Genomic DNA, 13,676 nt, shown 5'->3' with positions numbered 1-13,676 from the left:
CACTGTATGCAGTCCTTCCCTCAGCACCGAGGGAAGTGGCTTATGCTCATTCATGACGTCATGTCACCAGGGCTTCTGCCGTGAACACGGTAGGCATGGTTTCCTCCCACTTATTATGGGAGAAATGTTTATTATGAATGAGGGGACATGTTTTCATAAGGAATCTACAGAGAGAACTTCAGCGGCTGGCCCAGAGTCACTGTGTCTGATAACATTCGTATGAATGCGGGATTGATGGCAAAACCGGAAGGCAAGGAGGAAGATGTTTTAGAAATATATTTTATTGATTTTTTACAGAGAGGAAGGGAGAGGGATGGAGATAGGATCAGCTGCCTCCTGCACACCCCCTACTGGGGATGTGCCTGCAACCAAGGTACATGCCCTTGACCGGAATCAAACCTGGACTCTTCAGTCCGCAGGCCAATGCTCTATCCACTGAGCCACACCAGTTAGGGCCAGGAGGAAGATTGTAAAGTCTTGGAAACCCGGTCGGAGGGTGGGATGTTTCTCTATCGGTAATGGGTAGCCAGCGGGGCTCAGGATTGGAGCAGGGATGTAATCTAGGCACTCAGAAAGCATAATTCTGATCCTAGGTGCCGTCCCATGAGGAAGGGCAGTGATGGGGGTCCCCTGAGGAGCTGGCGATGCTTGCATGCCCAAGAGAAAGCCCTGAAGTAACGGGCCATGGCCAGGCTGGGCCGGGACAGAGAGGAGACACTGGCGTGGGAAATGGGGGCTGGTGCTGACTGCATAGGAGAGGCAGCCGATGGCGTTGGGAGTTTCAGGCGAGCAGACTTTGGGAGTAATTCTGGATGCAGTAAGCGCTTAAAGAGCATCAGTTAAGAGAAGCCCGAATGTGCTCTCATGTGACTTCTTTCTCAGATCCTATCTTTGATGCCTATCGCCTGGACTATTTCCTAAAACCAGGAATAAAGTGCCTTCCTGCTCTCCTCATTCCAGATACCATCGAAACATGTCTTTCTCTGTTTTGGCCTTTTCTGGGGGTAGAGGGGGTGGGCGTTAAGGAGAAATTCTCCCAAAATTAGGAGGAAATGGAGCTAAGACCATTACTCACAAGTGAGAAGTGGCAGCTCAGCTGGGAAGTGTGTGGCTGCACTGACCACTGCGTGGCTTCTCCCCCAGGCGTTCTTTGTCGACCACAACTCCCGGACCACCACGTTCATCGACCCCCGGCTCCCCCTGCAGAGCGGCCGGCCCACGAGCGCGCTGGTGCACCGGCAGCACCTGACCCGGCAGCGCAGCCACAGCGCGGGCGAGGTGAGTCATGCCAGGGACCCTGACCAACCGGGGCTGCTGACCATGGGACCCCTGACAGGGCTGCTGACCCTGGGACCCCCAACCTGGGCTGCTGACCCTGGGAACCCCGACCGGGGCTGCTGACCCTGGGACCACTGACCGGGCTGCTGACTCCGGGATCCCCGACAGGGCTGCTGACCCCAGGACCCCCGACAGGGCTGCTGGGTGCTCCAGGGGGGTGATGTGTGGCTCCCCCGCCCTGTCTCGCTTTCCTGGTTTGACTCAGAGAAGCTCATGTGGAGGCTGAGGAGGGCTGGGATGTTGACAGGGCTTCTTTGGAGACGCATGGAGCCCACGTGCCCGATAGAAGAAGCAGCCTATAGGAGAGGAGAGGAAAGAAATGAGAGGTTTTTTTACATTCAGAGGCTAGTGAGAGAGAATTCATAATGTGATAAAATACGTAAGAGGGGATGATGAGCCTGACTGGTGTGGCTCAGTGGTTGAACGTTGACCTGTGAATCAGGAGGTCACGGTTTGATTCCCAGTCAGGGCACATGCCCTGGTTGCGGGCTCAGTCTCCAGTGTTGGGTGTGTAGGAGGCAGCCAGTCCATGATTTTCTCTCATCATGGATATTTCCATCTCTCTCTCCCTCTCCCTTCCTCTCTGAAATAAATAAAATATGTATTTATTAAAAAGTGGGGATGATGAGCCCTTTTGCCCACCTAAGGACAGCTTCACAGGAAGGAGTGAATGTGACTTTTAGTGGGCTAAGTTTGGCTAAAATGTAAGGGAGTTTCTTAAGTGAGGCTTGGTGGAATCCATGAAAATCTCCGGCCAAGGCGGTGGGGTTGTGGCATTCTCACTCAGTAATATTCTTTAAGATTGAGTGTATCCGAGAGTTGATTTATGTTATGTACTGTAAGTGTCCAGAGAAAATGGGTGGAATTAAGAATTCCTGAAATTTCTATTGGCTGGTGTGCAGGGACTGATGGCAACCACATGAGGGCTCTCGAATAGCCTAACAAAACCAGAAGTCACCCTTCCCTGCTTCTCCTTTTCTGTAGAGGCTTAAATAAAGAAAAGGAATGCTGGAGGTCACATTTCTTCTCCTTCTACGGATGGACGTCTGCTTTGGATACATATCCTCACTTCATATGCATTGTTCCTAATAATTCCCTTCGACAAATTTAATTCAGATTATTTTCCTGCACGCCTCTTCCACACCCATGTGCATACCCTATTTTCAGTACTGGATTGCGAGCCATGTACTTCCATAGCTTCTATTATAAGAAACAATTATGTGTGCTGTGAGTAACTGGACTTGAGACATCAAAATTCCACTCTGGAATTCCCCCTCATCCTCTCCACACTGGCTCTCATGCGTCCGGTGTGTGTGCTGGTTGTAAGTGCAGACACAGAGGAGTGTACAGGAGACACTCATATAAACATGATCTACTGCAGCATGAGGCAGCCACAGAAATATGTATGCTTTACGAGCAGCTAATAAATCTTTACCTTGCTCTCCCATAAGCCTCTGTGGTGCAGTGGGCGATGCACACAGCGTTCATCTGACAGGCAGAGCACTCACCTTTGGACCCATGCACGGCGTGGAGCAGTTAGGGCGCTGCCTGCCTCGCTCCCGTGGCCAGTGCACTCGAGCCACCGTCTTATCTCGACTTCACCGCACGGAGCTGACTGCTTGCTGCTCAGGGCTGCGCGCGTGAGATGAACAGCTGGACTCACATTATCTTTCCATGATCTAGGCCAGTGGTCAGCAAACTGCGGCCCCTTGAGTGTGGCTCTTCCACAAAATACCACGTGCGGGCGCGCACGTACAGTGCGATTGAAACTTCGTGGCCACACTCAAAGGGCCAAAGAGCCGCATGTGGCTTGCGAGCCGCAGTTTGCCGACCACGGATCTAGACTAGTTCCATGATCTAGAAGTAGCCCGTTGTGGGAGAGGGGCCCTAAGGTGCCCGTTAACATTTGAGTGACCATTGCTCTTTGCCTTGATGGACACTGAGCCGTGGGGAGAGGTACCCCATAAAGACAGAGCGTTGGGGCCCGCCTTGTTCAGCCTTTTTGAGGGGACACGTGTCCTGGCACCACGATGGAAGGTGCACTTGAGGCAGCGACAGGCTCAGCTCTCAGGGCCGCCCACGGGCTGGCCACCGGGCAGGAAGGAGGGGTAGGGTGTGGAGGGGACCTCCGCTGTCCTGGGAAGTGGCAGCAGCAGCATCCGGACAGGAGGGAGCGTGTCTGTGGGCGATGGCAGCGCTAACTCTGTGACTGACACACAAGACGCAGTTCACCCTGGAATCCCCCCAGACCATTCAGTCACATGGACGGACGGGCTTCCCAGCCCCGCTCCTCTGCTCCATTCGCAAACACACGTGGGGGGATGGCGGCATCTCTTCCATCCACCGGGTGGTACTGACCCACACCTGCAGTGGCTGCATGGTGCTTGTTTCAGTGATATGCGTCCATAACATATGTTCCCATCCTGTATTCTCATCGAGGAGAGAGCAGATGAAACTAAGCCTAATACAGACGAACAAACACGAGTGAGAAATGCTTTCAGGAGGGCCATCTGCTCGGCTCAACACTGACCGTGGGAATATCCCCGGGGGATGAGCAAGCCGTGCAGGGTGGGGAGACATTGCCAGTTTCAGGGCCTTGAGAAAAACCCTCACCAAACCCCACGCTGATGCCAGATGGTAAAAGGCTTGTTCAGATTTGAATGGGTGAGAGGAGAAGCTGTTTGAAGAGTGCCGATGTATAAATCCAGTGTGTTATTTTGCGTTTCGTTATCTTAACGCTACTGTTCCACTGTCCTCTTAAAAGGCTCCTGTGATATCGGGGTGGGGGACGCTAACGCGGAGCGAAAGCAGTGTTGGTGTTTCCTCTTCAGAATATTTTTGTTTGTCTGCTGGTATGAATGAGTGTGTGAGTCTATAATAGGCCCCATAACCAATTCAGGTCAGGGCAGCCCCATTTGGCTCCTCCACACCTGCTATGATTAGCTCCTGGGTGGGAGGTTCAAACCAGAAAGGGCTGCTGGGCCGGGCGCTCTAATAGGCAAGCAGAATTGCTCCTGAGCAGTTAATTCACCAGCTCAAAAGCCCACATGCACACGGCTGCCCCAGGCCCCTCCTCTGGGAGGCAGGATCCCCTGACCCACCGGGGAAGGTGGGTGCCCCCTGGCTCTACCGCGATGCGATGTTTGTCCCACATGGGTCTTTCTCCGCGTGTCCCGTGGCGGGTTTGGGCTCTGTTGGGCGGAAGTCACCCCTGCTGAGTAGGTGTGCTGTTTAGCTGCTGCAGCCCCATCATCATGAGCATGTGGAGCTACCCCTGTGCCATACAGTGAGCAGTCACTGCTCCTGCCCCTCTCACGGACCCGGATGTCCTGCCCCTCCACTCAGTTCAGCAACTAAAGCAGAGCTTTTGGGAATCTTGAGCCAGCTCCCCCGGTGGTATCTCTTCTGGTCAGTTGGTATCTACCAATGCTCATCGCCTAGCCGGTTTGGCATAGGCCTGCGGAACAAAGGGTTCTGGGTTCGATTCCTGTCGAGGGCACATACCTTGGTTGTAGGCTCTTCCCCTAGCCTGGGCCCTGGTTGGGGCGTGTACAGGAGTCAACCAATCAGTATGTTCTCTCACATTAATATTTCTTTCTGTCATTCCCTCTACTCTCCCTAAAAATAACAGAAAAATATCCTCAGGTGAGGATTAACCAGAAAATGAGCAAAAAGAAAAACATGGCTCAGGTGCTGATAGCGAGCACGCAAGGTCTGGGTGCAGAGCCTAAGGGATGCTTGTGTCTGCAGGTAGGAGAGGATTCGCGACACGCGGGGCCGCCCGTCCTTCCCAGGCCGTCCAGCACGTTCAACACCGTCAGCAGGCCGCAGTACCAGGACATGGTTCCAGTGGGTATGGCACCCCCTCCCGGAAACCTCCACCGTGCTTCTTGCGCCAGCCTGTCCCATGCATGCTGTGCTAGCACTGCCCCCTTGTCCGCCGCTGCCCTTGCCCTGGACTCAGAAACTCTGCGTCATCCCCAAGAAATTGATCTGAATCCCAAAGCACTTCGGTCTTGTACAATCCTCTAGGACAGTGGTCGGCAAACTGCGGCTCGGCAAAACGCGGCTCGCGAGCCACATGCGGCTCTTTGGCCCCTTCACTGTGGCTCTTCCACAAAATACCAACTTCTGTGCATGGGCCACGAAGTTTCAATCACACTGTACATGCGCACCCACACGTGGTATTTTGTGGAAGAGCCACACTCAAGGGGCCAAAGAGCCGCATGTGGCTCGTGAGCCATGGTTTGCCGACCACGGCTCTAGGAGGAGATGTTTTAATGCCACGCTCTGCCTTTTCTGAGTAGAGCTGTTGCATTAGATTGTTGAAGTGAAAAAAAAAGTAAGTTGTTAAGGGTTTCTGATATTTGAGAATTCACTCGGTTATGTGATTTAAATATACCTATATTTCTGATTATAAATAAATGTAATCAAGATGAATCATCTTAAGTAAAAAAAAAACTAACTAGTTTTCTTGATAAAAAGAGGTATGACAAAAGCCCTTAATAAATTTTAAGTAACTATTTTTAAATTTCTATGGGCATTAGGCAACCTTGGCTAAGATAAATTTTTCTTTTAACGGATAGTTGATATTGCTGATTGTGTTGTAGGTGTTGGTATAGTTGATTTGGTAAAGAGCTATGTGTGGCTTGATGGCATCTATTCCCACATAGAATTTGGGAATGGCTTGTTCTCTGCATTTTGGTAGTAGCGGTTGCTGGCGACTGTTGCATTTTGGGGACTTGTTCTGCCTCTTCACCTCCCTGCATGGCTGATACGTAATCAGAAGATAGTTATCTATTTCTAAAAGTTACTTATGAAGATGATTTTGATAAGCAGTGGCTTGAAATGATTAATAGATAGAATCCTGGTGATCTCACCTTGCTAGTTGATGACAAATATGACTCATCAAATGAGTAATCAATGATAAAGAAAGTCACACCAGATAGATCTAAGTCCAATGTTCATAACAGCATAGACACAGTGTGGAATTTAAGTGTTGGTAGTGGCTTGAGTGCCAGGAGTATTAACCCGGGAAACAGATTTTTAAAAAGTTTGGATTCGTATGCACAAAACGAATAGCAGGTTGTTTGTAAATGTTGTCCTGTTTTCTGATTTTCAGCTTATAATGACAAGATCGTTGCATTTCTGCGCCAACCCAATATCTTTGAAATTCTGCAGGAACGTCAGCCTGATCTCACCAGGAACCACTCACTCAGGTAACCACAGTATTGGCGTTCGGTGCAGGGTGCGTACGCCCCAGCTTTACATCTCCAGGAACAATGGTCATCGTCTTGGAAATTTACTTTCTCTCTGGCATGCTGTCCAGAGGCATCTGGTCACGAACACTTTATGTTGTTAACGCCAATTCGCTGTAGTCCTGGCTTTTCTCTGTTAAGTACAAGGATGGAATAAAATTGACTAAAGAACCCAGAACCTTCTTTAAAGAATATGAAAAAAAAAAAACACCCACAAAATTCACAGCCAAGAATGCCCCCTAGATGTGCAGATTATAGTGAAAATAACAAGACACGAACCTTTTTGAGTAGCTTGAGAAAACAAAAACAACATAGAGCTTGTGGAATTGAGATTCATAAAACCCTAGACTTGGTATTCGAATTTTTCCATAATAAAAACACAGCCGAACCAGGGAGGGGACCCGAGGAGGGAATCCGATACCGTCTACAGTCCCGCATTCCCCTGCACGAACCCTTTCTTCTCAACAGGCCTTCCACGCCTCCGGCTTCAAGCCCGGTTGTACTTTCCTGAAAACATGCTGCTCCTTTTCCCTGGCAGGATTTTTCTCTTCTTCTGTGTTGGGCAGGAAAGACCTTGCCTTCGGAACTCAATGCCATCCGCCCCTCCCTGAGCGGTGCACCCTCCCTGTGTGCGCTCCCTCTCAGGAGCGAGGCTAGATTTTCTCAGTGTCCATGGCGAGATGCAAAAAGTGGGAGTTAGGGTGGACAGTCTGCCAGAACTCCAAGCCCTTAGGGTTTACATGCCACATTCACTGGTAGAAATGGGTCTGCCCTGGGGTGCCATCCTGACCCACACAGGGAACCTCAAGTCCTTCTCTACTTGGGGTGCCAGCCTGTGTTCATCAGGATCATCTGGGAGCTTTATGAAGTACAAGGTGCCAGGTCTCATCGCCCCCAATTCCCCTCCCTTCTCTGAAGTTGTACCCCCTAGTCTTCCACACCCTGCCCAGAAGTTTCATTCAGGAGGTCTGGGGTAGAGCTCAAGCATTTACTTTTTAAAACCTCTCTCTATAACTTCATTGGCACTGCCAGTGAAATTGCATTGGCACCCCAAGTAGAGGAGGACTTGAGGGTCCCTGCTGTGGGTCAGGATGGCACCCCAGGGCAGACCCATTTCCACCAGTGGATGTGGAGTGTAAACCCAAAGGGCTTGGAGTTCTGCCAGGTTTAATAAGCTATGGTCTAGACACTTAATTGCCTACTTAATCATGTAATATATCAACTTATCCTTCATGCTATTTTGGTTCTGTGACTTTTGTGCTTTAATTAGACTTTTGAGCCTTTATGGTTTATTTTTAATTCCATTTTAAGCTCCTTACAAATAGGAATGTTATTCAAATCATTATTTCTCTTCCTTATGCTCAAATATCTAGAGTAGCATTTTGCATATAGTGAATATATATATATATATATATACACATATATATGTAGTGAATACACACACACACACACACATATATATATATATATATATATTTGTTTATTTGAAAATAAATTACCAAATGTCCTTCTTATGATGTTCTTAGTCTGTCTCTATTTTTTCCTGGGGTATTTTTGACCTGCAACATTATATTAGTTTCAGGTGTCTAACATAATGATTTGATATTTGCATGTACTGTAAAATGATCACCGCAATAAGTCTAGTTAACATCTGTCACCAAACGTAGTTATAAAATTTTTTCTTGTAATGAGAGTGTTAAGATCTCTCTTAGCAACTTTCAAATATGCAACACAGTATTATTAACTGCAGTAGCGATTTTCAAACGGTGTGCCACAAGAATTTTTAGAACATGCAATACTGTTTAGCCAGGGGCACTGTCCTCTTTTTCCTGGATTGCCAAATAAAAAGTGACAACAGCCCTAGACGGTTTGGCTCAGTGGATAGAGCATTGGCCCATGAGCTAAAGGCTCCCGGGTTCGATTCTCATCAAGGGTATGTACCTCGGTTGCAGGTTCCCCGGCCCTGGTCAGGATGTGTGCAGGAGTCAACCAATCGATGTGTCTCTCCCACATCGATGTTTCTTTCTGTCTCTTCCTCTCCCTTCTACTCTCTCTAAAAATCAATGGAAAAATATCATTGGGTGAGGATTAACCAAGATAGATAGATAGATAGATAGATAGATAGATAGATAGATAGATAGATAATGGATCTCTCTTTTTTAAAAAAAGTGACAACAGCCAGCACAACAATATCTGTCCATTGTGAATACATTACAATTATTCCAATTTATTTTGTCAGATCAGCAAGAAATAGGTTTCTTGGTGTGCCGCAGACTTTCAGTGCTAAGCTTATGTGCCACTGAACGAAGGTCACCCTGCTGTCTGTCACGTCCCAGCATTTGTTTCCTTTACCGCTGGAGTTTGTACCTTTAGACACCACCCATTTCACCCTCCCCACCCACCCCGCCAGTCTGTCACGTCTCTAAGCTTGTCGTCACCTTCTAAAGGTCAAGTCTGACACTGCAGCAGCTGCTTACACAGAAATCCCAGTTTCCCATTAGTTGACCTCTAATCAAGTCTGAGTACTTTCCCCAGCCTGACACGCATGCTGCTCTAAATCCCACCAAAATCACCAAACCATGCACGTTACCATTCTGTACATTTGTTTACTGTGGCACCCACTCAGTAATTCATGGTGCACCAGAGAGTCTTGCGTAAGAAGGCCTAGTTAATAAGACTGAGAAATGAGCTCCTCAGCTGTCTCATGAGAGATATTGTAGATTCTGGGTCACAGAGCTTGTATTTTCTTGCTAACAGATAGTTCAGTCAGGATCTGCACACCATTTTCCAGCATGAAGAGTAGCCATGTTTTGGGCATGTCTGTTCCACTATTGATTTTTGCTGTATTGTTGCTCTTATGACGAAAACAGTTCTGCAAAACGCCATCTTTCTTCAGTAGCTCTGTGTGGGCCAAAGGAAAACATCAGTGTAGAATTGAGCCTTAATGTTTCCCCCCCAAACGCAAAAGAGTAAAAAGCCATCCCAGAATGCACGGCCACTATGCTAGCACAAAATAGTTTCTAATGGAATCTGCTGTTTACATGTATGTTTAGATAAAGTGAGAACTTACTAGTGAATCAGAGGCATTTCTTACAAAGCAAACGAAGTATGTATCCCCTCTCTGTTAATAATGTATTTTTTGTCTGTCTCGGTGGATTTAAATAGTCACGGAAACTGCCTACAGAAAAATTAACCTAAAATTAAAACCTCCTTGTTCATACACGTCGTCCCACATACAAATGGATACTATGAATGTACCCCATTGAATTAGTTAATTAGTTATTACTATCCGTTCCTTGGGACACATTTTACTGGAAACATTCTCTCAGGCTCATAAGTGAGTCATTATATTAAAAACCAGGTGCCTATGTGTCTGAGTTTGATCACTTATCATAGACATGGCTTACTAGTGTGCCATCTGTGCTGAAAGTGTTTAAAATATCTTGTTTTTCCCCTAACACAGTGGTCGGCAAACTCATTAGTCAACAGAGCCAAATATCAACAGGACAATGATTGAAATTTCTTTTGAGAGCCAAATTTTTTAAACTTAAACTATATAGGTAGGCACATTGTTATTAACTTAATTAGGGTTCTCCTAAGGCTTAGGAAGAGCCACTCTCACTAAGGGGCCAAAAGCCGCATGTGGCTCAAGAGCCGAAGTTCGCCGACCACGGCCCTAACATATTGATTCTTATGTATTTACATTCCAAATCAAGTGCAGGCTACATGAAATCAAGGTCAACGTCTTACTCATCTTTTTAATCCACATAGGACTCAGAGGGAGCAGGTCCGAGGAAGTCCCTGGGCAGGCCCTTTAAGAGGAACTGCCTGAGACTCCAGAAGACCTCCCCCTGCACCCACTCCCACTCCCCGCATCTCACTCAGTCACAATCGCTGCCGATTTCCACAGCCAGAAGTTATAGGACCTTCTCTTCGCAGCACTTGAACCCTGGGCTGGGGGGCCTGGTGTGGGGCCGGGGCCCTTTGCTCTCCAGGGGGGACCTCCTCGGCCGAGACATCCCTCCCGATTTTCATCCCCCACACGTGGGTGTGGGACCAGCCTGCTTGCATCAGCCTTGAAGTGGCTGCCTCTCCATCCACAGCCTCAGCTATAGGACTTCTGCTCGCTGGGCCTCAGGCGATTCCGAAGCATGGTGGTTCTGTAGTCTAGCTGTACCTTTGAGGTGGTGGTGGGAGGATGTGAGCATGCACCTGCCTGTGCTGCCATCTTGACTGGGCAACATTATTTTGCATATTGATGAACTTTTGAATAATGTTCTCAACTTTTAAAATACATAGAGAGTTGTTAGCCCTGGCCAGTGTGGCTCAGTTGGTTGAGCATTGTCTTGTGGACCGAAAGGTCATAGGTTCGATTACCCAACAGGGCACATACTCAGGTTGCAGGCTTGATCCCTGGTACGGGTGCATGCGAGAGGCAACCAGTCGATGTTTCTCTTCCTCTCCTCCCTCTCTCTCTAAAAAGCAATGAAAACATATTTAAAATAATACATTGGGATTTTCACAGGGATTGTTTTTTATATTTACTTTGGATACAATTAAAATATACTTTTCTATTTTTTCGTGTATTGAACCCTTTCATTTCTTACAATAAAATTTTCTTGTTTATTTAAGAACTCAGCATTTCTTGTCTTGGTTTTCCAAAGCATTTTATGTTTTTCTTTCTGTTGTGGGTGGATTTTTTTTTTAAGTCTTCTAAACAATAATTACCAAAATGTGGGAAACCACTAGTTTTTATGGTATTCTTTTCTGGAAATTGGTACTTCGAGGTTTTCTGTCCTTGCCTTGACATTTTTCATTACCGTTTAGAAAGCACTGCTATATCCTTATCTGTCCCTTTACACACTTTTTACTGGCTTGCTCATCCTGATTGCTTCATATTAACTAATTTGTTTGTTTGTTTTTTAATATATATAGTTATTTTAAAATAAAATTACAGGAGATAAAACAGTGCCAATTCCTCAATACATTTTCATTAAACCACCTGTTATCAAATACATAATAAAATAGTATAATTCATATGAAAATAAAATTCTCTAGTTATACGTTCTAGTATATCCTTGATGCTCATTCCTCAGAATCACGATGGAGTTAGGTCCAAGCTCTTGGGATGCCTTAGATAAGGTGTCTTATAACCAGATTCTCGTGTGTAATAACTGAACTCCACTTTTAGAGCTCCAACGGGCTCTTCTTCATTGATAATGTTCCCCACTAGCTATTGAATGATGAGAAATGTAAAACCTTCATATTTGTTAACTCTTTGGTACTCACAGAGTTATTTCAGTTTTATAGAGAGCCCATCATTTTGTCGACTGCTTATCATAAAAGTACTCAACAAATATTTGTGGAATGAACCAAGACACAGAGCGTGGTTACAGCAACCTGCAGAAACAGGAAAAGGAATCCGTCCCAAGGCTTCTAATTTGGTTCTGTTTTCTATAAATCTTACAGCTATTGAAAAATGAATAAATAATTATGAGGCCTACCTAATGATACACACCATAGCTAAAAATTATTCAGTGCCATCACGAAATAGGTTCCATGCTAAGTATTTTAGTTTCATTCATTCATTTAATCCTTCCCACAACCAACCCTTTGAGGCACGCACTATAATTATGTTTATTTCAAAATGAGGAAGCCAGCAAAGAGAGTTAAGTAACTCTGTGTTTCAATTTTATTTTTTAATTATTGTTTACATTCAGTGCTTCCCGGGTACAGCCTAGTGGTTCGACAATCACCTACTTTACAAAGTGTTCCCCCCAATATTTTCAGTACCCACCTGGCACAGTACAGAGTTATTACAATCTTGTTGATTATATTTCCTATGCTGTACGTTACATCCCGTGACTATTTTGCAACAATCAATCTGTACTTCTTAACCCCCTCATCTTTTTCACCCATCCCCCCAACCTCCCTCCCCTCCAGCAACCATCAGTCCGCCCTCTGTGTCTATGAGTTTCTTTCTATTTTGTTTATTTGCTCATTTTGTTCTTTAGATTCCACGTATATGTGAAATTGTATGGTATCTGTCTTCCTCTGACTGACTGACTTCACTTAGCATAATACCCTCTAGGTCCATCCATGCTGTCACAAATGAGATTTTATTCCTTTTTCTATGGCTGAACACTATTCCATTGTGTATATGTACGTACCACCTCTTCTTGATGCACGTGTCTGTTGATGGGCACCTGGATTGCTTTCATAGCTTGGCTATTGTAAATCATGCTGCAGTGAACACATAGTATAATCATTCGAATGACTGTTTGGGGTTTCTCTGGATATACAAGGTGTGGCAAAAGTAGGTTTACAGTTGTGAGTATGCAGTTTATTCTTGTATTATCTATTAATTATTTTATTATTTTCTATAGGAACAACTGTAAACCTACTTTTGCCACACCCTGTATATACCCAAAAGTGGAATCATTGAGCAATGAGGCAGTTCCATTTTTAATTGTTTGAGGACCCTCCATACTGTTTCCTGTAGGGGATGCCCCAGTCTGCGTTCCCAGCAGTGCACAAGGTTTCCCTTTTTCTCAAGTCCTCAGCAACACTTGTTGTTTGTTGATTTATTGATGATAGCCATTCTTATGGGCGTGAGGTGATATCTCATTGTGTTTTAAGTTTGCATTTCTCTGCTGATCAGTGACACTGAGCACTTTTTCATAGGCCTGTTGGCCATCATTATATCCTCTTTGGAGAAGCGTCTATTCAGCTCCTTTGTCCATTTTTCGATTGGATTGTTTAAGTTTTTGATTGTTGAGTTGTATGAGTTCTTTATAAATTTTGGATATTAACCCGTTTTTAGATGTATCGTTGGCAAATATGTTTTTCCATTCAGTGGGTTGTCTTTTTGTTTTGTTGATGGTTTCCTTCACTGTGCAAAAGCTTTTTAGTTTGATGTAGTCCCATTTGTTTATTTTTTCTTTTGTTTCCCTGGCCCCAGGAGATGTATCAGAAAAATATTGCATGAGAAAGATCTGAGATTTTACGGCCTATGCTTCCTTATAGGAGTTTTATGGTTTTGAGTCTTGCATTCAAGTCTTTAATGCATTTTTAGTTTAT

General features: G+C 45.8%; 1 protein-coding gene and 1 long non-coding RNA gene across 2 annotated transcripts in view; one reads left to right on the top strand and one right to left on the bottom strand.

Moving 5' to 3' along the window:
* LOC107183649 overlaps positions 1-7,598 on the bottom strand; it is a 17,351-nt gene extending 9,753 nt beyond the window's left edge. Inside the window, exons 1-2 of the long non-coding RNA XR_001514437.1 lie at positions 7,589-7,598; positions 4,839-4,842 (exon numbers count right to left, since the gene is read on the bottom strand). This is a non-coding gene — a long non-coding RNA (uncharacterized LOC107183649). The remainder of the gene's footprint in view (positions 1-4,838; positions 4,843-7,588) is intronic.
* Positions 1-13,676, top strand: part of HECW2 (HECT, C2 and WW domain containing E3 ubiquitin protein ligase 2) — a 182,944-nt gene that overhangs the window by 107,880 nt on the left and 61,388 nt on the right. The window contains 3 exon segments of the mRNA XM_015566100.1: positions 1,144-1,278; positions 5,089-5,191; positions 6,461-6,557. Of these exon segments, the coding sequence (XP_015421586.1) occupies positions 1,144-1,278; positions 5,089-5,191; positions 6,461-6,557 (335 nt within the window).

Source organism: Myotis davidii, unplaced genomic scaffold, assembly GCF_000327345.1.
Source record: "Myotis davidii unplaced genomic scaffold, ASM32734v1 scaffold221, whole genome shotgun sequence".
Lineage (NCBI taxonomy): Eukaryota > Metazoa > Chordata > Mammalia > Chiroptera > Vespertilionidae > Myotis > Myotis davidii.
The sequence above is the reverse complement of the archived record's forward strand: the minus strand, read 5'-3'. Positions and strand labels throughout refer to the sequence as shown.